The 26783-nt window shown below is 37.6% G+C and overlaps 1 protein-coding gene across 3 annotated transcripts; it reads right to left on the bottom strand.

Moving 5' to 3' along the window:
* On the bottom strand, positions 1-24797 carry LOC139958712 (uncharacterized). Of its 3 annotated transcripts, none has more exons than XM_071956004.1 (13): positions 24339-24797; positions 22727-22910; positions 21534-21670; positions 20621-20763; positions 20028-20121; positions 17876-17942; positions 17195-17262; positions 15780-15813; positions 15323-15368; positions 14012-14185; positions 11645-11771; positions 10952-11094; positions 1-9642 (listed from the first exon to the last, which is right to left on the bottom strand). In XM_071956004.1, exons 2-13 carry the CDS (start codon positions 22788-22790, stop codon positions 6507-6509), a joined length of 4233 nt encoding a protein of 1410 aa, XP_071812105.1. In that variant the 5' UTR covers positions 22791-22910; positions 24339-24797; the 3' UTR covers positions 1-6506. The 3 variants fall into 3 exon arrangements, with proteins under 3 accessions (XP_071812105.1, XP_071812106.1, XP_071812107.1); XM_071956005.1 differs by lacking the exon at positions 24339-24797 and adding an exon at positions 24118-24307; XM_071956006.1 differs by lacking the exon at positions 24339-24797 and adding an exon at positions 24043-24063.
* Between the last annotated feature and the right edge of the window lie 1986 nt (positions 24798-26783).

A 26783-nucleotide genomic window follows, 5' to 3' on the forward strand; every position in this document is an offset into this window, starting at 1 on the left:
TTACATTAGCATATCTTTTATTTTATTCACACAATATAAAATATTTACATAAAATTTTGTATATCATAGAAAGTCTTCCTATAGACAAGTACAACTGGGCAGAACCAATAACCAGCTCTGATCACATGTCACACCTTCAAAAAAAAAGGGGGGCAGATATAACAATGGAAACAAGGTGGTATCTGCATATCAAAGTAAACCTGCTTTTTCCATGTTTACAAGTTTCACACCAAAATGAGTCCATAGTATCAAAACAAAAATATGTAAATGAGGTCCTTTCATAACAGAGAAAGTGGAAAATCCTGACAAGCAATCATGATGCATATATCATTAAATGATGACTTTGGCAGAGGTTTTAAGCCTTAAGAAGAAAGAAAATGTTGCAAGTGCAGGTAAGGATTCTTTAACTATTCCAGTTTTCAAGATTTTCACCTTTAAAATATGCTGAAAACTCTGGAATGCTTCTTTCAGGATAAATTGATGACGTTGTCGGCCCCTCAGTGCAGGTCGAAATGTCCATCCAATGTTGTAGATAACCTGATAACACAACTAAATCTTGTTTCTTTTAACTTCGTACAAACAACAGTGAGAGCTTCCTGGGATGACATTCAACACCATTGGTGTCCTCGACAAAGTCGTACTTCATTTTAAACACGTCATTTGCGGCAATTGCAAAAGTCTTACTTTTTCTCACCGAGGTTTGTGTTGCATCTGAGGAAGTGGCCTTCGAGTCTGTACATTAGACTATACAGTCCTGTCCCCCTTAATCTGTGAACCTCAATTTAGTTTAAGGGATCATTTCTCAAAATTAAAAGTGTTACAGAAATGCAACCTGGACCGATAGGCATTGGCGGTGTTTAACAGTTTATGACATGAAAATTAACTTTATGCATAAAATCATCCTAAAATCAGTTTTATATCCAAATATTAACAAACCTAGAACATAAATGTGAGCGGCTTGTCGCATTTCGTTACCAAACTGTTCAAGCCCTAGGACACAGGTCTTCTCACCAAAAATCCATCTTTGTTCTTCTCGAAGTACAAAAGTCCTGTCATTAAAATATATATAATAATTTAAATCTGTCTTCTTTTTTCTTTTATGTGTTTTATAACGATCACACAAATTTCTTTCAACCATTCCAGCATGTAGAGGGGTCTTGTCATTGTATAACTGAAAACCCTTTTTTTATGCCAAGTAGCGTGTCAAAGCTAATGCAATTATACTGTGTTACACTTAAGTCTCTCTTTCATCACGAGAAATACAGTACACACAGTTTTATAAATATCTGGACACATTGCCTTGATATTTGAGTATGAAACATCACATGTTCACAACGTGCAAGGCTGCTCCCAAGGAGAGATACTGTATCAAAAAAAGGCTTTACTTAACAATCAGAATGTTTTGTTCACTTCCAGAGTTACTTGGTACTCCCCCACACTGACCTAATAATTAGCACAAACGAGATAAACAAACTGACATTGTTTTATTGATGAGTGTCAAAAAGTTCAATAAATATTGATTGCCAAGACTCACAGTTAGCTGTTCCTTATGTTGATATACCGGAAAAAAATAAAATAAAGTAATATCGAACATATATACGAAATCGATAATGATGACATTGAAAACTCATGCATCTGCATACATAGAATCATTAAACATATCTTATAATATGACTGTGAAAGTTCAAAAAGAACTCTTGGAAAGAAAGTGATCCTTTTTGACATTTTTATAATATGTGATATATTTAACTATGATATCATATCACAATCTTCATTATATGAGGTGATAGATCTCAGTTTAATACAATGACATCATAAATACTGTAGTACTTATAGTTAATAGAAACAATCAAAGGGTGGGGAAACATGTAACCAAACCTCAACACACAGCACTTTTGGAGTAACACTCCCAAGTAATATTTGCAGGAAATTAAACAGTTCTACAATATCTTGTACGATCTGTAAATACTCTGACAACGCAAAGAGCAATATTTCTTGGACAAAGGTGACCCATTGAGAGGACTTTTTGTAGATTAATCGCGGTCTAATCAACCCTTAAAATGTGGTTATTAGTAAATGTCAAATGACAAAAATATTCGATTTTGGTTTAATTCAGGAAAAGAAAATACATCTTATCCACCCTAAAATAAATTTGGTTATTACTGTATGGAAAATGACAAAAATATTCGATTTTGATTTTAGGAAAGGAAAACACAACATCAGAACAAACCAATATTTAGCATCTTTCTGCCCCTCCCCCTCACTCACCTCCCCCTACCCTCTTTTTGTTACTTTTCTTTAAATTCTACTCCTTCACATTTCAAACTCAAATCTAAGTTTCAAGCATCATGAAAGAAATAAAAATTAAAAAAAACAGAATCTAATACTGGAGCCTCTCAGGGAATTTTTCAAATCCACATTAAAATGTCTTTCTCCCATTATAGTTTGTTATTGGTCTGTATTAATTAGTGCACATACTACCGCTTTCCATAAAATCTATAAGGCACTTATTAATTTGAAAAGACATCCGAATTACTCTTCACTCAAAAGTATCAAGTGTTTAATATTAAAACAACTGCTTCTTTGCTTCAAGTAAATACCTATGACTTCTTCATGAAACATACAAAGAAACATTGAATAAACAAACAAAAATTGTGAGATACAGACATTTACCAGCCTTCGTCTAATCTTGATGGTATGCACTCTATTTGAGAGAGGGAAGGAGGATCCTTCATCCCATCTGAGACAGTAAAACATCATGTTATCACATGTTGTAGATCATGTGAAGATAATAAAAGATGTCAGCCTTGAGCATTTTTGGGGCCCCCTGTAAACCTGTTCAGAGAGGTTAGCTAAATCATACCGCAATTGTCAAACGTAGGACAGCTTCCTGCCAGATATCTAGTCATATTTCTGTCGTTACGAGATAAGCGTTAGTACTCTTGTGTAGCAATTTGAAATACACTCAATGTCTCCCTACTAGTAAGGATGGAAGACTACCAAAAAATGAATGCACTCATGTAAGAAAGAAGAAAATGGACTTTTTGTGCGAGACCAGGCAAAAATACTGTAAAACTAAATGCAAAAACACATATCAGAACAAGCCTATAGAACAGAAAATTCATTATATCTGAATGACGGTATTTTTATGGACAAGTTCTTGCATAATATGAGCTAAATTATTGTGCAATAGATTCAATCTATCATTGACTTTATGAGTGTTCAGAAACAAATGTTCAAACGAAATATTTCGAAACCTTCCGCCTGGATCTGGCTTGCATAGAATTATCAAGCCTAACAGATATTCAACGTGGTACTTAATGAAGTGACATCAGCATTTGATAAATATGCCTGATTGGTCAATGTTTTGAAATGTGTAAAACACAAATTTTGAGCAGTTTTGACATCATGATATCCAAAACTCTAGAATATGTTAATCTTAGCAGCCAAGATAAAAAAATAAAGAAAGCAGACCTTTTTTCTGATTTTTGGTCTAATAGCCACTTTAAAAGTCTCTTGTTAAGGTAGGCTTTACTACAACTTTGTGAATTAAAATTTCAAAGTTAGTGGTACTTATAGTAACAAGACTCAATAGGCTACAAATATATGGCAAAATGGTCACCGATGTTGACAAGTTCACACCTCTAAACTGTCACCCTCACAACAATTTTTGTTTCTTTGGAAAAATCAACATTCCTGTTGTTCTTAATTGCTAAGTCATCATTTTTAGCAGTACTGCATTGTTGCATCCAACTCAGATAGCTGCTTAGCAACATTGATCACTCTTTTTTCCATTTCCATCTGTGCTAAGCTCTGGCTACTTGTGAACCAAAACGTGGGATGCTTGTCTGTCTAGTTAGGAATTTTCGTACCCCCTCTTGCCACTTTCGTTTTGGCTGTTGTTGTTTCAAATGGTAAATTTCAAATACTGAAATTCTTTATATAGATAACAATATAAGAATTCCCCACAACTAACCCAAAGCATTCCTTAGAGAAGGCAAAAAAAAAAACCTGATAAAAACTGCAAGTTGTACGTTTGTACGTTTAATCATGGGAATAAAACTGTGCCACTTCATCAAAACATAGAATTCTCTGAGGGATTCTATATAAAACCTGAATATTTACTGTTATATTTCATTTCTTCTCACATCCTCTGTCCCTCCTTACCCCTTCCCTCCCCCCAACCCTTCATACAATGAAGAACTTTTTGAAATCACTCTCAAAGTCAATGCTGTGATTACATTCTTCAGTTCCCGGGGGCATTTATCACTACATCACATTTACAATTCGTCGTAACATTTTCTTTTCGGCGACGCATTTTAAGTGGGGAACGACAGCTGCAATGGAAGTTGGAATCCAACCGGGTGTGAGTGATTGTAACAATTGAGTAGAATGATGACAGTTAATGACAGCTGATCGTGCCTGTTTGAGCGTTATCTCTTCGGGAGACCACACTTGGCCCCCCAAAAAGTGTCATTGGCTCTACCAGCAGCCAAAGGGTCTTCAACAGGCTGTGTAATGAGCAAAAAAGCTGTATGCATGGTCAGAGCTTGTGAGAGTAATTGCAGTTAACAGTGACCAAGAACACAAATTTATATATATATATACATATGTATATATATAGATATATATATATATATATAGAGTGCAGGGACGTTGAGAGGAAAAGCAAATTGTCATGAAACTTGTAGGATGAAAAACTTCACTTGAACTTGTATGTCGTCACACATTAAGCAGTCCGATGGTGTTATTAAAGTTTTCTTTATCAAGATTTTATGAACAATTTGGACGATTTTACACGAAGGAATTTCTGTTGTAAGACCTAAGCATAAATTACCATTCTTGTCTATAATTTGTTTCGCTCTGTCATAATTGTAAAGTTCTCCATTAATACATATTAAAGTTTTCATTTGCCTAAAGAAAATTAAAGGAGGAACTCATAAATTACTGTAACTTCTTTCTAGACATAAGAAGAGAGGCCTATAAAGAATAGGCAGCAAAGTCTCTTGCAATCTGGTTGTGAACTGAATAAATACAAAATAACTCAATTTGCCCCCCCCCCACCAAAAAAAAGAGGGAAAAAAGAAAAAAAAAAAAAAAGGGTCGACTCAGTGAAAGCTGCTTTCAGGAAGGAAACTGAAAAATCATTAGCTTTTGCTTGCTTGGTCAGTATAAGCATTTCAAGAACCTTTTATGTGAGAAATTAATCTATAAACCACATTCGACCTCAAGATGAAAAGGAAAACAAAGATTTTGAATGCTGTGCTAGCCTAAGACCACATCTACCACTAGCGATGTTCCTAACACAGACCCTTCTTGGTCTCTCTACCATTCAGGAGATGACAAAGGCTTCGGTTGTTAAAGACCTGACCTACATTTATAACAACAGAGACTCCTGAGGAACCTTTGGAAGTCAGCCAGATGATAATTTCAATTTTATATACTTTTACAGATCTACTCTGGGGAGTTCAATACCTAAGGGAAGAGGCAATAAAGATTCCCTTTTTATCGACAAGAAATTTCCCTTTTTTTGCAGTAAATATTCTGAATTTAGCTGCCACAAAAACATGATAATCAAAGAGATGTTTCTCTGTAACTATGACGACCTTTTGCAAATGATGACTTCATGCAAAAAAAAAAAAAAATTTCTCTAATCTGCTTTAATTTTCAAAGATGGTTAAAGAGATTTCCATTGGCAATGAAAAGCAAAACTTTAGTACCTCTTTGACAGAACATTGCAATCATGGACACACTGAAGAAGTTGTCAAAATGTGGGCAACCTGAATTTATCTTTCAAAAATGGAGGTGAAAATTGGAATGACATTGTTTGCAGGCACCGAAATTAGAAACAATGTTTGTCACTGTTAATTTATAGCCAAATACCACTAAAACAATCCTACACCTGCAGCTGCTTCTTTTTGACTTGGGAATGATTGAGTAAACTATTTCAAACAAACAAAATGAGACCTTTATCAAGACCTGTGTTGGGATAAAAACTGAAATGAGAACAGAAATACTACCGGTTGGTTTATGCCCTTAAAGCCTGGCATGGGCTCCATCTAATACATCTTTAATACTGTTCTCTCATTCTCCCTGTGTCCGAATTATATGTTCAATCTAATTGACATACCTAGACCTCTCCTACTCTGGTTCCATCCCCAGTCTTACTTCGTCCTTCATCACCATCTGTACGACATCACCATCACCATCTGCACCCTCTGTCTGAAACAAATGTTCATTTCTCCTAGATATAACTAGACCTTTCCTGCTCTGGTTCCATGCCCAGTCATACTTCGTCCTTCACCCCCATCGCCCCCAGGCCATCTGTCCGAAACACATGTTCATTTCTCCTAGATATACCTAGACCTCTCCTGCTTCCATCCCAATTCCATTCCAATGCCCATACCTACTTCTTAATTTAGACTACATTCACAGAAAGAAGAAGTAAACAGCTATTAACTCTCAAAACTTGTCAAATTTACCGACAACTGTTTGCTACCCCTGAATCACATGTAGAAAGACATAGGGAGATCAAATGGACGTGCAAGTTCGCTGCCTTCAAACGGGCTTTGCGTCGTTGGTTCATCTTTCCCGATGGAAGACGATGGTTCCGTTCCTATATGACTAAATGAAGTACCAGCCATCATGTCATTGCTTTCTGTCGTTGGTATACAGAGTCTCCGGCGAGCAGGGTGTGTCTTTATGCTCCCCCTGGATCGCCCCACCCTGGGTTTCCTCTTCCGTGGAGGGGTCTGCGTTCCACACTCTACTGTTTTGACTGGTATATTCCCGTCACTCGCCGGAGTGGTCCCCTCATCGTTAGTTTCTTCACCTTCGTCCATGCTGGCTTCATCGTGAAATTCAAAGACGTCGAATATGTGAGGGAGACTCAAGTTGAGGGCTGCGAGGGTCCTCGGCATTCTCTTATCTAGTGATGATCTTCTGGTCCTCCTCTTTGACATGGACAATCTCAGAGACGGCTGCAGAATTTCTTTGGAGAAGTTCGGTCTTCTGTTCGTTACCAAAATCGGCGTCGTGAGCCCCTTCCTGCGGTTGCTCTCGTTGTAGAGAAGAGCGAAGATCGGAGGTGATTTCTTAGACGCGGAAGAAGAATGTTTGGGAGATTTGAAAGGTGACGGTGGAGGAGAATCTGGAAAATTAGGTAACGACCTCCTACGCGAGGACGGTGACACTTTCAGTCTGAGGAAGAGCAAAGGACGACTATAGTCTGAACTTGAACACGAACGTCTCCTTATTCGGCCTACTTTGCTGGGGGTGGTCGGCTTTCCTTTCGTCATGAAATGTTTGACGGGTGACACCCTCCAGCCCTCTTGGGCTGGACTGGACAGTTTTGGAAAAGAGACTTCCCCTTCGGAGGCATCATGAACATAGTTATCCAAGATAATGCTTTGATCTTCCACGGAGATTTTCGGAGAGAAAGTCACGTGTGGTAAATTTCTCTTTCCTTGTGAAAGACGTCTCTTGGGTGTGCTGAACGAGGGCTGCGATTCCCTCTGGGCTGGCGAGTCGGTGTTTGATATTTCTCGAAGAGCTTGTTTCCTCGTTGGTGATTTGAGCGTATCATTGGGCAGAGATGGCTTTTCCTTTCTCTTCTTCGGAGTGGGAGCTTTGACCCTCTTCCTCAGGGTTCTTCCTGTCTGTGCTTCCTTCGCTGTGTCCCTGTTTCCCACCCCTTTTGGCCGTTTACTGTCCACGGTCTGTCCTGTCTTAACGACAGTTCTTTGGTTGTCGTCCGCGTTTTCATTGGCATTCTCGCCACCTTCCGGTACGACTTGATCCATCATCACCTCTTGATTCTCTTTACTACTTTCCCTCGCCAAAGCTGCTTTCTTTCCCTCCAGTTCCAGTCTCTGCCTTTCCAGTTCTTCCTGGATCTGTTGCGTTTGTTTCTCCCTGACCTCTAGAGCTGTATCTAACTTGGTCATGAAACCTTGGACCTGGGTCTCCCATTCGGACCCATCTGAAGGGAAATTTTCCACTTTTTGGAGTACAATGTCGACTTCCACGCTACCCTCGCTTGACTCCGAGTCAGAGTCTGATCTGTCTTCTACAGGGGGTAACCCTAACTCTGAACTCGGCACGTAAACTACGTCAAGGGCAGCATTTTTCAGTTTCTCCTTCATGGATTCTTTATCTGGTTTGTTAAAGCTGTCGTACAGCATTTCCGTTTCATGTATCTCTTCGTTAGAAAATCCTTCAAAGTTACCATCGCTCACTGGGTCGCTTCGGAAAATTGTTCGTATTCGTTCGTCCTCACTGCCCGTGATCTCGCTGTGTCCTTTGCTTTGTGCTTTACTCCTGCTGGGATTCAAGCCAAAATCTGTATGGGCATGCCCTAAAAAAGGCTGCCCGGTTGAGGTATTTGTGGTTCCCTGAGGGAAGTTTCTATTCTCCAGAGCTAAACCGACAGTTTGAGTCTGATAGAGAGGACCTGGAGCTGAACTGCCAAAGATATATCGATGTCTGGTTTGAGATTCCACCTCTCTCGTCGTGGAATGACTGTTCGCAGTTTCTGGTCGTTCAATCTGCTTGGAATGATTTGTTGAACGGTTATCGTTTCCTTGCCTATTACTACTCTCTCCCAAATCTGACGTTCTTCCGCCTTTCTCACTCTCCCCTGGTTTATGACTTGACTTGCTCAATCCCTTCTCGTTCTGGTCTTTGGTTACGTCTTCTATGCCTACTTGGTTCTCTTCCGATGTCCCTGCTTTCTTCCTCCGAGTTTTACCTGTCACCACTTTGGGAGAAGAGGGCTCTTTCCTGGGACTACTAACTACTATCACTTCCTCTAGGTGACTTGGGCCCTCAGAGGATATCTTTCTCCTCCTTGGAGATGTACGAGTCACAGTCTTCCCCTTATCTGCTTCCGTCGGCTCTTGATCTATAACACCTAAATCTGCTCCCCCCTCTGCGACCCCCTTTAGACCCTTTCGTTTCTTGGTAGGGGGGCTTTGTGGGCTCATATCTAGCAGAGCCCTGCGTCTTCTCCTCGTCAGCGACAGGCGATACCTGGGAGATATCGGTGTGGACATATTGTTCTTTGAAAGCTGATCTGCTATGACCTGCCTCGACCTCTCTGGTGAAGTACACTTACTGGCATCCTGAGTGATCGGTGGATTCAGTATGTTATCTACATCTCTAGCACACATTGACGAATCTATCGTTGCGACTGCTAAACTCTCTTGAGTGGTCGTCTCTATCTGCATATTACTGCTTTCTTTACCGATTACACTTTCCCTCTGACATCCTCTCCCTGTCTCGTCCCTTAGAGCAGTTTCTTTCGGCTTTTCTTGAGAATCCTCTGCCTGTTTTGGACTTTTGGACCTCAGACGAGGTGACAGCCTCGTGCCGACTGTTTCTTCCACTATGGGTGGCGGAGTTTTCGCCAAAACCGGCGACAATGAAGAAGAGCGCCTCTTCTTGCTCCTCCCTGCAACCCCTTTCTGCTTTCGTGGAGAGGAGGACTTAGGTGACCTATGCTTCTTGAGAGGGGCTTTTTTATTTGTTAATGGTTTATCTACCGGAGTCACAGATGTATCGTGGAGATTGGCTGCAAGTGGAACGTCTCTTTCTTGACCTGCTTCTGATATCAATAGCACCTCATCTACGTCATGAGGAGTCCTGGATGAGAAGAGAAACAGTCACAATCAATCCAACAATTCAAACCTAAAAGATAGGTGAGCAGCTAACAAGTAGCTGCTGAATTGATTTCAGTCAATTCTTCATTATAGTAAATTAGCAACAGATAAAGCATAAAGTCAATATTAAAGTCCCATAAAATAAGGCAATTTACTTGTTTAACTAGTAACTGGGGCTTTCCAACGTTTCAATGAAGGGTGCCATCATATAGGTTCTAACAGCGATGACCTGTACGCAAATTTACTGATCTCTGAATCAAAGAAACAAGATAGGGTAAAAGCACTCAAAATTTACTGCCGAATGAAATTGTTCCCCCAACATAACATACATGTTTGAGAAAATACAATTTAATGTGCGTAAACCGGTGGGTTTGACTTGAAACCTTTTACACGTTTCAAAGGATAATTAAAATATCACTTTTTTCTGTACTATTAGTGATCAGCTCATAATACGATTATACTAGTGCTTGTGACAGTATTAAAACTCATAGCAACAGCTGGCCAAGGTTTGAGAAAAAAGATAGTATGGATATTAGGGCGCCCTCTGTTATTTTTTATCGCAGCTGGGGAGCCCCACTGTCAGACATGTCCGATGATTAATATTAATATGAACATTTGGAAATGGAATGGCATAGTTAATTACACCATCAGTAATGTTCATTTGGTGATAATTTAGGAAGATGTCATAGTTGTAGCTCTTGAAATGTTATTTGATATTATTTTTAATATTTTATAGGTTTAGAAACTTCAAAGGAGTTCCCTATCTAGTGCAAAAAGCTGCCAAATAGCAAAATATATATATATATATCTTCAAAGGTTAAAAATCACTACAGGGATACAAATCAGGGATACAAATCTCTTCTAATCCCTACTAATTGGAGAGAATCACATGATTTAATTCACTGACATTGTTTAATATCTTCAAGGGTTAATAAATCATTTCTAATCCCTGATAAATGGAAAGGATCATGATTTAATTCAGTAATATTTTTTTTCAAGGGTTACAAATCTCTTCTAATCCCTGCTAAATAGAAAGGATCAAAATGATTTAATTCAGTAATACATACATTCCATTCCAAATCTAGTAACTAACATTACACTTTCCAGACATCAACAGAATATGGTTGTCATATATATTCAACCTTGTCAAACTATAACTCCCAAAGGATTTATGGTTATTCTGATCTACAATGTCACTCTGAGCTTTCTTGCAGGATATGATGCAGCAACAGTGCATGAGACAACCCCTCCTCCCATATATCAACGAACAATTCTGATAATCTACTCCATACCTTTCTGTTTGTCCACTGGCCTGGAATTGAAGGCAGTCATTCAAGAACTGGTCTATGTTGGGGCCTTCATTAATCATAGCATCAAGGTTGGTGTAGTTACTCTGATTTTTGACAAAATACTGGTGACCGGAACTCTCAACGTGCTGGTAACAGTGAGTAAAGAAAAATGAAAGTCATTAAGGAAAGTAACATCCTAACCGACACTTGGAAAGGAGCAATGAATAACCTCACCCTTAAAGTGGTTTACTATGGTTAATATTGTGAGATGGGTTGGTTTAATTGACTCAACAAGACTGCAGTGGCTGACTGTGCTTCGTGGGTAATGTCTTACAGTGGTGCTAAGTACTACTTCATTTTCAACATAGGTAATGGCTAACAGTAGTGTAGTTTCATCTTGCTACCACCCTGTTATTATAGGTAATGGCTAACAGTAGTGTAGTTTCAACTTGCTACCATCTTGTAAATATAGGTAATGGCTTACAGTAGTGTAGTTTCATCTTGCTACCATCCTGTTAACATAGGTAATGGCCTACAGTAGTGCATGTTTATCTTGCTACCTCAATGTAAACATAGATAATTGCTAACAGTAGTGTAGTTTCATCTTGCTACCATCCTGTAAACATAGGTAATGGCTTACAGTACTTAATGTAGTTTCATCTTGCTACCATCCTGTAAACATAGGTTATATCTTACCTGATCCAGATCACTGTACCTCTCTCGACAGCACTCACAATAACCTCTGACCTTTCCCTGCACCTGCAGGTTAGGTGTGGTCTTTTTCTTTCTAGCGGGCTTCTTCGAAGGTTTAGGAGTATTTTTACTGTTGAGGAAGGAACAGAAAGCTGCTGCAGTTAATTAGGTCATATCTACCAAGCAAATTGTGTAAACCTTACCTTCCATTGAAAGCCCTATATACACTTTTACTATTTTTATGATCATGAAATTGTGTGTCCATGAACGATGCTAACTCTATGCCAATTCACCAGCATTAGTGATCTGTAATTTATTAGTGATAATGTTGTTGGTACACCAGACAATGTGCAGTGAGCAAGTAGCAGCTCCTGTATCACCTATACATACAAGCAAAAAACTAGTAATTTGGACTATTGTCCCTCATGTTCTTTACTCTATAGATTATTAATGTCCAGCAATTCATTCTGAGAATCACCTTTTACAGAGAAACACTAAGCCATTTATATAACATACAGTAACTACCACATTGTGTTATCTACAATGTTTTGGTGACAAAGAACTACAAATTTTCTAGGCTTTGTTGACAAGTAAGCTTCGGAGATCTTCATAATTTTGCAAGTTTGGAGACTGAATAGTACTGCCAAGTAAAAAATAACAATAATACCAATTTCCATCAGTTAACTAGTCATCTAATTAACTTCGAACTCAACAGCGACTTTTTAAAACATTTTTTGCATACAATATAAATTTGGTTTGTCTGTACATGAACACACAAATACTAAATGTATTCAATACAAAAAGACAAAAAGAAACTGCATTACTCTGCTTGACCGTACAAACCATTTCTAAATGAAAAATGCCTTCATTTTTATAGACTGATAAAACAAAACAACCCTAAAAAGACCAACGTTACTAGACATAATTAACAGTCCTCTTCGACTAAGATTAGAGTATTATTTCGGTTCCCAATTCCCGACCAGCCAGACTTGACTTGTTCTACATTTCTGTCAAACAACACTTGACAATGATACAGGCTTAATTATCTAAAAGCATTGCAAAAAAAAGCCACTGACTCAAAGGGTGAATGTGCCTGATACTTATATGTATTCCCTTAGGTATACACCTGGATCGAACACTGCAGCAGAGGGTAAAGGCTTTCAGTTATTCACAGTAGAATAAACTCCCATTATCTTGTCAGCTATTTAACTCTACCTGACCTGATAAGTAATCAAGCATTCATGATGTGTAATACAGACGAAACAGATCTACCAGAAGAAACTTCCACGAAAGACCCCATTTCCTGTTATTTCAGAGCTCTAGGACGTTTCCAAATACTGAAAAGGATGCCCTTAGCCAGACCTTTTGTGCTACTGCCAAGTGCAATCCCCACACAGACACAGAGCCACACAGAGAAATAAACAGCGACGGTCTAATTACGTGTATCCATTAGAAATTGTGATCTAGAAATAATATGTGCCATTTTATTTTATTCTGTAAATATCAGAAATGAAGTCTTACAAGTGTGATAGAATGATGCACAAGCCTGCTATTTCATGTATCACCTGTTTACAAGCATTAATATTATACACATTTATGTATGCCTATTAGCCTTCACTGCAGGAATAAACAGACCCCTTTCCCACTTGACTTGACAAAAATTACCCCCAGCGAATCCTCGAGTCGAACACAAGTATGAAGAACTCAACATGATTGATGTAAAGAAGAAGGCATGTCTGTAAGGTATTCATCTTACAAACAACAAAAATTGCAAACTTGGTTTATGGGATGTTAGAGATATTTCTACTATGTTAAGAAAATGTTTTAAATTCAAGCATTTAGGCATATCTGGGAGAAATTCTTTTGCTTCCATGTGTAAACATGAAATATGCATGAGGTACTTCACACAAAGGGCCATAGGCAAACATGTCAACTTATTATTCCTTTTTTTTACATAAATATTCCAGATGATAACAGGTCACAAACAACTGCGAGATTTTTAAGATTCATCTTCGCATTGTGAGTGATGCTGCGTGACACCACAGGCTGAATTATGACAGTCACGTGACAGACGCAAAGGAACGAAGCAAACAAGTCCGTGCTGGAAGCGGGGACTGACAAGTGCATTACAGACCCTGATGGCACGAGGCTCGAAGTATATAAATGCATATGTAGCACATTTATCTTGCTGTGTCAGATGTAGCAGATGGAACAGATTACTCTAAATTTCACAACCAACTGTATAGTGTTTCAATACACCCAAATTCTTAAAGTCTGGTATCAAAATATGTTATACTTCAGTATGGTTTCCTGCTGTGCAATTCATGTAAGTACTTTTTAACTAGAAGATTATTTGTCTGGCTACATTACCTTCCTTCAGCCTGGTCAGCTCTCCTCGGAGTTGTTTGTGCTGGAGGAGGAGGTTGCACATGCCTATCTTCATCCTGGTTTGGTACCCTCTCAGTGAAAGGACTGAGTGTGTTCGTACTATCCACCACGACTCTAGGCCACACGTCCATCTCCCTCGTAGAGGGTCGAAATCGCCTACGGAGGGGAAAAAATAGGAAAGAAAACATTCTTATAAATCCTCATTGACTGGTTTGCCTCCCCGCAAGACGACCATCTTCCGAAGGGTAACAATGTTTACTAAGGTGATAGTAGTCAATAAGTTATGATCCAACATCTTCCTAAGCGTCACAATGTTTAATAAGATAATATGAGTTAATAACTTATGACCCAACATCTTCCTAAGTGTTACAATGTTTAATAAGGTAATAGTAGTTAATACCTTATGCCCCAACATCTTCTTAAGTGTCACAATGTTACTAAGGTAATAGTAGTTCATTACTTATGACCCAACATCTTCCTATGTTACTAAGGTAATAATAGTTAATAACTTATGACCCAACATCTTCTTAAGTGTCACAATGTTTAATAAGGCAACATTAATTAATAACTTATGACCCAACATCTTCCTAAGTGTCACAATGGTTACTAAGGAAATAGTTATTGATAATTTATGATCCAACATCTTCTTAAGTGTCACAATGTTTACTAATGTAATAGTAGTTAATAACTTATGATCCAACATCTTCCTAAGTGTCACAATGTTTACTAAGGTAATAGTAGTTCATAACTTATGACCCAACATTCTAACGTTGTAATGCAAAGGAAATCTTTCAATCTGAATATACTGGCAGTATGTCAGTTTCTGCTGTTTAATTTTCTAACTTAGCAAAAGTATGATGAATGAATGGAAAACAGAGAAATGTTGTAAGATAAATATAATGAAAGTGATAGATTTACTAATCGACTGTTGTCTTCAACAGAGTAAAGTTGTAAGATAAATACAATGAGAGTGATAGATTTACTAACCGACTGTTGTCTTCAACTTTCAAGTAATACAATGAGAGTGATAGATTTACTAACCGAGTGTTGTCTTCAACAGATTAATGTTGTAAGATAAATACAATGAGAGTGATAGATTTGCTAACCGACTGTTGTCTTCAACTTTCAAGTAATACAATGAGAGTGATAGATTTACTAACTGAGTGTTGTCTTCAACAGATTAATGTTGTAAGATAAATACAATGAGAGTGATAGATTTGCTAACCGACTGTTGTCTTCAACAGAGTAATGTTGTATAAAGATAAATACAATGAGAGTGATAGATTTACTAACCGACTGTTGTCTTCAACTTTCAAGAAATACCGCTGTAACTGCCTTTCTGTTGGCAATAAATAAAAAGGGGAAATTGTGGGGATTATTAATTACATATCGATATGTTGAGAATGAAATACAAATTGTACACAGAGTCGACAACTACATGTTTTGAATTTCAATGTAATATGCTTTGCCACTGAACTCATCAGAAAGAGAAAAGGCATGGGGGGGGGGGGGTGGGGGGTCTCATTTATTTTCTACTAATCTTGACTTCACATCCAAACCTCAAGCACTAAACACATAAACTTTACTGTTAGGTTCGTTCTGAACAAAACATATCAATATGTATATTAAAAAGGTAGGCATTAGTTTTTGTAACCGAGACTGCATCTATTACTTCTTCGCTACCCAACCTGCCCTTTCACAGCGTAACATATCATACATCTTATCAAATTACAAGAGAATATTTCTTTACCCTTCTTGTTCGCCCTTTGACGTGGACTGTCTCCCTGCAATGAAAGATGAAAAAATGAGAGAACATGAAACAAGTGGTCACATGGGCTAATTGCCTAAAATAATAGAAAGAAATATCATTTGTCCTAAAAATGGAACAACTCTTACTTATTAAACAAATTGATCTTTTTTTTTTTTTTAAATTAAAAAAATCACATCATCATTAGAAAACAAGCAACTTACTTTACAAGAGTTCTGCACAAGGTCTGACCAAATTGCTGATTAAAGTATCCAGCACAGATACCTTGCATTTAGACTGGCAATGGATCAACTCTCACATATTAAACAAATTGATCTTGCTTTTAAATTTAAACAAACCACATCATCATTAGAAAAAAAGCACCTTACTTTTCAAGAGTTCTGCACAAGGTCTGACCGAATTGCTAATTTAAGTATCCAGCACAGATACCTTGCATTTAGACTGGCAATGGATCAACTCTCACATACTAAACAAATTGATCTTGTTTTTTAATTTAAAAAAAATCACATCATCATTAGTAAAAACAAACACCTTACTTTTCAAGAGTCCTGCACAAGGACTGACCAATTGCTGATTAAAGTATCCAGCACAGATACCTTGCATTTAGACTGGAACTGAAATTATTCTTTGGCTTGTGAATTGCTACACTTTTTTTAATGTGCCATATTCTCTGTTAAAAGTACCTTCCTTGCGATATGTTTATAGCTGCAACAAAAATTCGAGTACATCTGTAACAGGTTCACTTTACTGAATCTTTCTTGTCTAGACGGCAATGGCAAAATGATTTTGAGGATTTTGTGATGACTAAAGGTTATATTTTCGTTTATGACCTTTTCCCTCAACTATCCGTCTCGCTCCCCTTTTCCGAGACTGCATCCGAAACCAAATGGTTGACTCACCTTAATTACCCACATGCCTTTCTGATCTACGAGATTAATAACATGTTTTTCATGGTTTAATGTTCTTGTTCTGGAGAAAAAAAATTATCATGCTCTGGAAAGAACATACATCTTTCATTTTATTCTCATCCGATGCATTTATCTCAACATCTCGATTTGAGAGATTGAATTCTTCTTTTTCTTTCTCATATGGATATACATGGTTCTTGATTCTACCAAGATGTGACCAACTTCAACTCCAAGCTGACATTAGGGAACCACAGTAGACCAATGCCCCAACACAACAGCAACCTGTGCAATTCAGTTTGGATACAAAGTTGTACAGTTGCAAAGTTCTGTATTTTTTCAGGAAGTGTTTCTACCCGACAAGCCCTATAGGGTTTTTTAGTACATTTCCTTTCACAAGTTTTGTTTCTTATCTACTTCTATGTCATACTTATGTTGTGATAGAACAAAATATATAAATAAATAATAAAAAAAATAAAAAAATATACAAACCTTTGCTTTAGGCAAGAGACCGGCTCCTGCCAGTTTTTCCTTCTCACGTTCCACATATGTCAGAACTTCTGTGAGATGTACCGTTAAGGAAATATTCAGCATTCTGTTACGAGACGGCTTATTGACAATATAGCAAACCCTTTTTTAGTATTACTTATTCGTGTATCAATGTCCCTTTCCTAAAGATGCAGTTACAGTTAAACTTTCCTCTAGTATTTTCTGATTTGGTTGCTTTTCAAAGCGAAGATAAAAAGATGGCAGTAACAAAACAACTGGGAATGTTGGCTGACTAGCAGCTCAAAGAAAATTAAAATATCAAATATTCCAATCAATCCAGTAGATATCTTCCGATTACTATTTTAGATCACTCTCCCTGTCACTCTGCTCCCACCCCAGCCCTCCCAGCTCTCTAAAACACTCATGAAGGTCCAAAGTGATCATCAAATAAGGTATTAGTACCATGTTATGTATGAAAACTTTGTAAACAGTTTTTATATTCATTGTTACATGAGAAGTCCCATCTTACCCTTCAAATTTGAGAGTGTCTATTACATAACAAGCATTGGATTAAAAGAGTGTATTGTACAGTATTGTGTGCTTGCTCTCATACCACCAAACTGGATGGGGACTTAATAACAAATAAATTCATTCCATTTATGCGATTTAAGTTATAAAGGATACTGTCCAGACATTTGATGGGGATTCCCATATTACGAGCATTGTTCAAAACATCCGTGGATCCTCTTGTCTGAAATACAAATAACAACAAAAATGTCAAACTCCAGAAGACTGTTTGCATAGATGTAATAGTGACCAAAGTTGAAAAAAAAATTCTCACCATTATAATTATAGGCCATGTCACTGCTAGTAAATGCTGCTGTTACTAATGTAAATTACATATGTGGAACAATTTAGTGCTTACATTTTGCATTCAAAATAAAATAAAACTATAAGCAAACTGCTTATCCACTGATGAGCCTGTGTAAGAGAATGTGTTAAAGTAAGTTGGCCTGATGTTTCGATCCTAGCAGGATCTTCTTCAATGGTTAAATGACAAGTAACAGTAACAGAAGGGATAAAAACATGCACAGAATACAGACAGGTAAATGAGCATGGTGAACACAAAGAGATAGATGCAAGGGGATTAGTAGACAAGGGATGGAGAGAAGAAGAAAGAAACCAGCAGGGAAAGAGGAGAGGTAGGAGATAAACAGTGAAAGGAAAAATACATTTTGCATTGTAATTTTTGTGTATTTTTAGTTTTAACCTCTGTCATCTATCTGATCTCTTGTAGAGTTTGCGGCATCCATTATGCTGGTGATACCAAAACCACCATCAAGAAGCAGGTCAATGGTCACAGATCCACAGTCAACACCATGAAGACTGAGACCCCGGTTAGAGAACACTTTAACCTTCCCAACCATACCATTAACGACATGTCCCTGCAAGGGATTGATTCCTTAGGTAGCCGTCCTGACCTAGTACAAATCTGCAGAGAGAGACTGTGGATGCAACGCCTTTTGCACCATTCAACCTCATGGGCTCAACATTCAGGAAGGACATGCCTAACCTTTCTTATGCTTCCTCCCCCCCCCCCCCCCCCCTCCCTCCCTCCATGTCCCCTTGTTCCCCTATGTCACCCATCTTCTCCTAGCTCTCATCCACCTCCTTTCTCTACACTTTTCTGTCCTTCTGCAGTTTACTCTGTACCCTTTTCCCTTAATCCTCTCTTTGTCCCTCTACAGTTTATCTCCTAACGCTCCCTCTTCCCCCTGTTGGTTTCTTTCTTCTCTCCACCTTTGTCAACTAATCCTCTTACATCAATCTCTTTTGTGTTCACCCTGCTCATTAACCAATCTGTATTCTGTTATTTTGTCCCTTACACTTTCACTTACTTGTCATGCAGCCTCTGAATAAGATCCTGTTAGGATTGAAATGTCAGGCCCACTTACTTTTACACATTCTCTTACACAGGCTCTTTGGATAAGCATTTTGATAACAGTTTTTGTTTTATTTTTAATCTTGTTAATTATGAAATACTGGAATTACAATGGTTTTGTGTTCAAAAGCTACTATGCATGTTTGAACTTGTGTAGCAAGCCTTTGCGTAGCCTTTTGCTATGGGGTAGTCAGTCAATGGATTCCCTGATAGAGTGTGCTATCTGTGTACAGATGGTATGTGGGGCAGCATTATAGGGATGTTATAGATTGGTTTGCTGTGTGGATGATACATTGCACCAACACTGTTGATGTTATCATCTCAAAGAAGACCAAGAGACTACGAGTCTTGTGAGTAAAGAAGCAACTAGTTCAAAATGACAATTAACAGATACCTATTAGGGAAGGCATTTGAGATGATTTTCATGAGTAAATCTATGCCACAAAGGTCTGATATAAACATGGAAAATTTCTCAAATTTGCTTTTACCTGTGATTAGAACTAACAAAGAACATTAGAACTGACAAAATACTGATGAATCGCATCTAATTCACAAAGTAAACCCTCATAACATTCAATTGGTAAACACATCTGGAATGGGGTGTCCTAGTTGGATATATTACAATCTTAATTTGCGTGATACTCAGTAGGTTTGTTAACCTTGTCCACCAAAATCGAAAAGCAGCAATGCACCAAATAAGCTGTAGTGTTGGACTGTCTAGCAATTGTTGGGGCAATTCTCACTCCCCCCCCCCCCCTCCTCCCCTCATGAAAACAAAAGAAAAGTTGCCAGTTGATGTTACAATAATATCAAGTATATCACCACAAGGGTAGTTACACCTTAACCTAGATCATGGTTGTTATCAAATAGAGTTGATTTTGGAGGTGGGGTTACCTTAGAGGATGTATCTGCCTTGTTAGCAATAGCTCTCCCTCTAGTGATCATCCTTGCAGTACTGGATGGGTCTGGAGAATCAGTAGCTCCTGAACTGCAAGTCAAAAATACAGTATAGATGGACAATTAAACATTGAGAATCTCATCAGTATTGCATCCCACCCCTCTCCCCTCTCCCCTCCTCCCTCCCCATCCCATTTCACATTCTTAAGTTAAAATAAAATGAAACTGTTAGCAAACTGCTTATCCACTAGAGAGCCTGTGTAAGAGAATGTGTAATTTAATAAGTTGGCCTGACGTTTCGATCCTAGCAGGATCTTCATCAAAGGCTAAAAAATGGTTTTTTTAGCCTTTTTTAGCCTTCGAAGAAGATCCTGCTAGGATCGAAACATCAGGCCAACTTACTTTTACACATTCTTAAGTTGTTAACAATTTCACAAAGTACTTCTTTGAAAGTTCTAATGCTTCAAATCCAAGATAATAAAGGTCATGTAATACAGTATACAACTGAATATCTCAGTACGGGAAATGTACTTACAGCAGAAATAACAGTCTACAAGTAATAAGCTGACATTTCTTTCAAAAATACTTACCCTTTCCAATGCTGAAATGGACTCGGAGTGGACACTGCTGGACTTGCACCGGATGGGAATGCGGTTGCTCTCGATAGTTCTTTAGCTTCTGGACGATCGCTAAACATATGGGTGATATCTTTCGATAGGAATGGTTCTACGGTCTGGAGAAACAAAGTTGTGAATATTGATACAAATATTTGGCTATGTGATTAGACTCTTGAGTCGCTGACAAAATTGCTTTCGAAATATCTTTGTGTTGGCATAAACTAGATAGCATGAGAGATCATGAGTCAAAAACATGTCATGTATTTTTACTACATTTGAGTCAATAATTTGGGAGGGACTTTTGCATTCTTCCACTCTACAAATTTTCAGCGAAGACTTTCAAATGCTGAAATGGTTATATGTATAGTGGAAATATAAATAAAAAAATCATCTTTCATTTGATATTTTGAAATAGAACTGCACTACTAAAGGGAATGAACTACTTTGTTAAGGTAAAAATTATCATCAAACTTAGTGCAATAAGCTGTTTCATGACAACATAACAATGTAGTACTAGCAGAAAGGTGACGGCAGAAAATGACCACTGTGAACAGTTTGCACTCATGTACCAAGGAGTCACCTCCAGTGGGAAATTCATCTTTCTTAACAGGGAGATATATACAATTAAGGTACATGTCTTCTGGTAAAACACATCAAAGAGTTATTTTAGAGATAAACTAAAAATTGTTTTAACAAACTGCTTGTCTTCCTCTGTGGGTAAATATTTTTAAGTACATTAAGTTAGGAGGAAGGTATGATGTTTGCATACTAACAGGAGCTTCTTCATAAAGGAAAATGATAAATTTTAGGAAATCTGCACATAGATTATCAAAGAATAAAATAAAACAGTCAAATCAAATGGCAAACAAACTTATAGTATACTCACAGCTCCCAAATCCACAAGGTCAGATTTCAGTTGATTGATAACTTTTTGTGACTTTTTCTGGATATCCAGATAGATCACTTTCCCTTCCAGAGGAAGACTAGTTTCTGACAGGTCGGCTGTCTTGTGACTCTTGCCACCTAATGGAAAACATAACACGAAGGGAAAGAAAAGTGAGCAATTACAAGAAAAAACTGTGCATGAACTATCACAGAACTATCAATCAACTTTCAGGAGTGGGGGTGGGGGGAGGAAGGAGACAACTGAAAACTTTCAGCTGTTTAAAACTTGCATTAGTAATTGTATATGACTATAATCCCTTCAGACATGACTCACTATGAATGTTAAAAGTGCAATATTCCCCACAGAAGCTTTGAAGTATATATTTCTTTCACCTCATTCAAAAAGGTGAAATTGTAGAGACACTAATGTTATCAGCTCAAAATCATATTTTGCAATTTATCTACTATGAGCACACATACACTGATACCTATCCTCACAGTTTATATCATTTCAGTCGCTATCAAGTCCTGACAGGATTCATACAATCACATTTTTTTAAATATTTATATTGGTTTCAATAAACATTCGAAACATTAATTATTATGACAATGGACTTCTTACCCCATAAATTTCAGCTCTCAAGAAACTTAGCAAATTATCATCAACATAGGCTTGTTAGGTTTTGGAAGTATGACTTGAAATGCATGTATAAGTAGTACAAGCTGGAGTTGACAGGCCTCCGCTTTTATTCTACTGCTTTCCATTATATGCAAAGTTGCATAGTTCTAGATTTAGTCAAGATTTTCAAAAGTAACGTTAATTTTGTGAGGCTAAGTCAGGGAATAGTTTTCTAGTATCACATCACAAAATGCTATGCAATATATGATCAAATTGCTATACAAGTCCAAGTATGTATAGCACTTTATAAGAGACAAATTCAGAGATTGGAAACCACTAAACAAAAATTTGAAAGCAACATTATTTCCTGGGCTTGTGTTTTGACTTTTGACAGTTGTCAAACAATTTATACTGCGTTGAAATAGTGGTATTTGAGAGAGACCTGATGGAGTTAACCAATCCTTTTCGATGAAGTAGTCATTTTAAGATGACACTAGTCATATCAATCAATAGGGCAACATAATAAAAGTTGAAATCCTCCACCCCCCCCCAACCCCCAAAACAGCAGTACTTACTAGTTCCTGCATCTTTTCCACTTGGGGACTTGCTTGGCTTCTTCTTCCCTCTGAGTGATGACATTCTCCTCTCTTCCTGATCTTCACTCAGTGGAATGAATGACTCTTGTTTGAACAATAGACGTCTGTTACTCTATGAGATTCTTGTTCATCTCCATCATGGCCAGAAGCTATATCATCAAAACTATAAATAAAACATATCTTTACTTAGATACAAGCAGTTAACAGATAACATGTATTTTAAAAATCTGCATATCAAAGATTATGCCCAAAAAAAAGGGTTATTCTGCCGTTCTGCCAAAATTTTTAAACATCAAGATCTTGGGGAGTGTGGCACTGAGAATTCTGTAGTAATTGTAGGCCATGACCCAAGCCAATTAGGCTAGGTCTATTTAGTTGTATTAGGTACACTTATGCCTTAGCACATAGCCTACATGGAACCTAAGTAGGTCTAGGTCTAACTTAAACTGATTTCCCAGTGAAAAAGTTTTGACAACTCAAGAGAAAGGAACAAATATACCAAACATCCTAATAAAATTTGTATGCAGTAATTAATTTATCATTTCCCAGATAATAGCATGTGAGCATAAAGCAAACAGGTGGGATGCCATGAGTCTTAAGTTAGATTCTCACTGACAAATTGTTTATGCCTTTATCTAGAAATGTACACTGTGTGCGGAGCAATTGTAGAATACCCTGCAACTTATAGACACACAGGACTTTTTGAGAACAACACAACATTGTTAACTATAGGGAGTTCCAGTCATAATCTGTGAGATTCAACAATTGCAGGGTATGCTGCAACTAAGCAGTTTGCTTCAATGTTATTGTTGGGATGCAAAATGATTAGTCTAGTGGCAATGGCTTCCAATCCAACTTAGGTTGAAGCCTTCCAAACAATGATGTGAAAGTTATGGTGAAAACTGATAATTTCAACTAGGCTATCAATGACAATATCTTGAAAACACAATGAAGATATGGTATGCAAAGAACCTTCTAGCCTAGCCAACTTAATTGCAGAATATTCCCAAATCTCACAAAGTATGACCTGTGGGTGTGACTGAGTGTGAGTTGGAAAGTATTCTGCAATTGCTCCTGACCTTAAGTTCTAATAAAAGGCCTAGGTGTGGAGCTGACTAGGCCTACAAAGGTTAGATCTGATTACGTTAGGCCCAACTTAGTAAGTAATTTAATAATAGTACTAATTACTAGTTGTCTGCTGGGTACTAAATCTACTGCTAGGCCTAGGCCTGGTAGCCTAATAGTAATAATTAATATTATGATGTACAATTTGTGTGCGTTGTAATCAGGCTTACGATCGGGCCTATACTAGGCTAGTGGATTGACACAACAATATTGATTCACAAAGCATATTATTCCAGAATGCTTACGGAAACCTCTATGTTCGTTTTCATTTAACAGAACTTGCACTGTAGCTGGGCTTAGCCAAAGTCTGAGTAACGTTGGTTAACATGAATGATGAAGTCTGCAGAGTTCAGTTCGCTATTGTATTGGCCCTTTAAACTTTGAATTGCGGCGTCTGCCGTCCTCTGCTTAACTGTAATTTGTAAACATTAAGTTAACGTATAACACATACATTGGTTATGCTCACCTAATAACGACATGCAAATAATATAAGAAATGTGACTCGTGTACCGACGGTTGGAGGCCTAAACTATAAATTTTATGGCTTGACAGTTGAATTTCGTGAGATGTAAAAGTTGTAGTCGAACTTGAAAGTTGAAGCTGCTCTCCACGATGTAGGCTACTGTCGTATCTATACTCATTATTGTAAGCCTAACGCTCAGTAATATGCAAGTCTAGTGTGAAGCAATGGTATAGGCTAATAAATATGGAGAGCTTGTTATCCTATCTATTTTAGATCGACCATTCAACGTATATTTAACTATGAACGCTATTTGTTTCCTTCGGAAATTGCATTTTATAACTGAATAATTACCCAAGTTTGACTATAGAATAAGATTTTAAGAAACAAGATAAGTAAATCTTAAAATGATTTATTAGCTTTAAACATTGTCATTTGTGGGTAACTCTGAAGTATCTAATTTTTACCACAGCTGTCAACGCGGATTTTTGTTGTCACGTGACGTACACCCGGGGTTTTGTGTTTCCCGCGCTGAAATATAAATCAAAAGCGAACTCCATTTAGTATTTTGGTAACTTCAGTTCCCGGTCTCCATTTGAATAATTCAATGTTAGCAGTCGGTGCAGTAGAATAAAGCACAATCCAGTAGAAGTACAGTAGCCACTAGATAAATTGTGCAAGCATGTGAAAATGTTCGATGAAACTACACTAATATTCACTTTTCATATGTTAAGCTAGAAAACCCATTCACTGAAATGTTGTGAACCTTCTTGTATACATGACACGTGATAATACCTTTATCAGATTTGTTTTCATATGAGGCCTACGTATTTTTTCACATTTGAGGCTAAATTCTGTCATACATTTTGTTTCGTGATAACTTTTGTGGGTCAATATGATGGGTGGGGTAGATCCTCTTCTTATCCTTCTATTTTCCCTTTTATTTACATTTAAACTTTGTAATTAATTATGTTAAGGTGGGCTTCTTGTAAAAGCTTCGGATTCAAAGTCTTTCCACCATTTTCTTGTCGTTTGTTACCCTTTTAATTGTTAACATTGCAATATATGCATAAAAATGGAAAAATAAATCAAGTCAAATCAAATCAAGTTTAATGCAGTTTATTGGTACATGTAGCAAATAGGTATATATGCGTAGAAACGGAGGGGTCGGTATAATACCATTACAGTCTACAATCTGCATCACCTCCTCCACTTGGAATGCACTCCACGAATTATGTGATGTAGGCTATTAGTCAGGGTTTCCCTAACTTTACTCCCCCCCCCCCCACCGCTGTGGATGTCAGAGCTGTCCATCGAATCCCCAACTTTTCGAGACACGATCTGAGTCATTATTACACTATAATACGCACAACAGTGCTTCGTTAAAGATCAAGTGTCTGTTTCTGTTTCATAATTCAGTTATATTTATCACATGCACGGTACGGTACTACTTTGGCAACATATGCGTATGGAACGCGAAAAGAGTTTGTCGATAGGTACGGCTTTTGTACATTACTAAATAATATGACATATCAGATTTTAGTTCAACAGAAAGTACTCTAGCTTTGACTTTCAGAAACTTCTCACGAAGCCCCTGGGATGGACTCACGCAACCCCCTGTGGGTTCATGCACCCCAGTTAGGGAACCCCTGCTCTTAGTCATCTGAATCCTTTGTATTGGCAAAAAGAATGCCAGTTAGAAGATCATTTTTCCATTCATTGAAGTGTCGAATATTTTATTTTTTCGTCATCAAATGTCACAAATTCCACTAAAAAAATATTCGAAATTGTGAAACAATGTATATTCTCGAAATGTAGATGACCAACGTCGAACTTCGAAAAAGAAAAGAGCCGAACTTTCAAGAAAGTCAATATAATATAGTAATAAATAAGTGGAAGTTTAGACGCTAGGGTTATTAGGTGGTAAATTATATGAAAGATAAAAGTACGTCACTCACCTCAAACACTACAGTCCTATTTGCGCTAGGTCGCCGTCTCGTACGAATACTACAGACAGGATCCAATTAAAAATCCAACACAAATTCCGCTATCAAAATCCTAATCCATAAAAACAATTCGCCCGGAAGCGGGGCAACACGTATCCGATTTGATATTGAATAAAAGTAGGGAAAAACAATAAAAGTTTTCCGTTTAAGCGTAATTTCGTCGTAAGTATAAGCGTTGTCGATCCGTTGAATATCGTAATCCAAGTCGTAGTCGTTAGTCGTAAAAAGCTCTATACAATCTATCGTTGTGTGAAAGATTTCGCTTATCGTTCGTCGGAATAAAACCATCCATTGTTTTATCGAAACCAATGTCTCTTGACCTAGAATTAGTCATGACATTGATGGAGTGATTATCGATCGTAATTAATCTTATAAAAATGAGGGCGCACTTCCGATTTAAGAAAAGTGAAGTCCTCTACATAGCCCCCTTCCAGATCACTCGCGA

The sequence above is a fragment of the Apostichopus japonicus genome, chromosome 18, assembly GCF_037975245.1.
Source record: "Apostichopus japonicus isolate 1M-3 chromosome 18, ASM3797524v1, whole genome shotgun sequence".
NCBI lineage: Eukaryota > Metazoa > Echinodermata > Holothuroidea > Aspidochirotida > Stichopodidae > Apostichopus > Apostichopus japonicus.

Bases quoted from the DNA above. Each gene is read 5' to 3' on its own strand.
- LOC139958712 (XM_071956004.1), bottom strand. From the start codon at position 22,790: ATGTCATCACTCAGAGGGAAGAAGAAGCCAAGCAAGTCCCCAAGTGGA. The intron at 11,772-14,011 runs GTAATGTAGCCA...CTTCCTCAACAG, and splicing joins GCTGACCAGGCTGAAGGAAG to TAAAAATACTCCTAAACCTT. The intron at 9,643-10,951 runs GTATGGAGTAGA...CTTCTCATCCAG, and splicing joins GCCAGTGGACAAACAGAAAG to GACTCCTCATGACGTAGATG.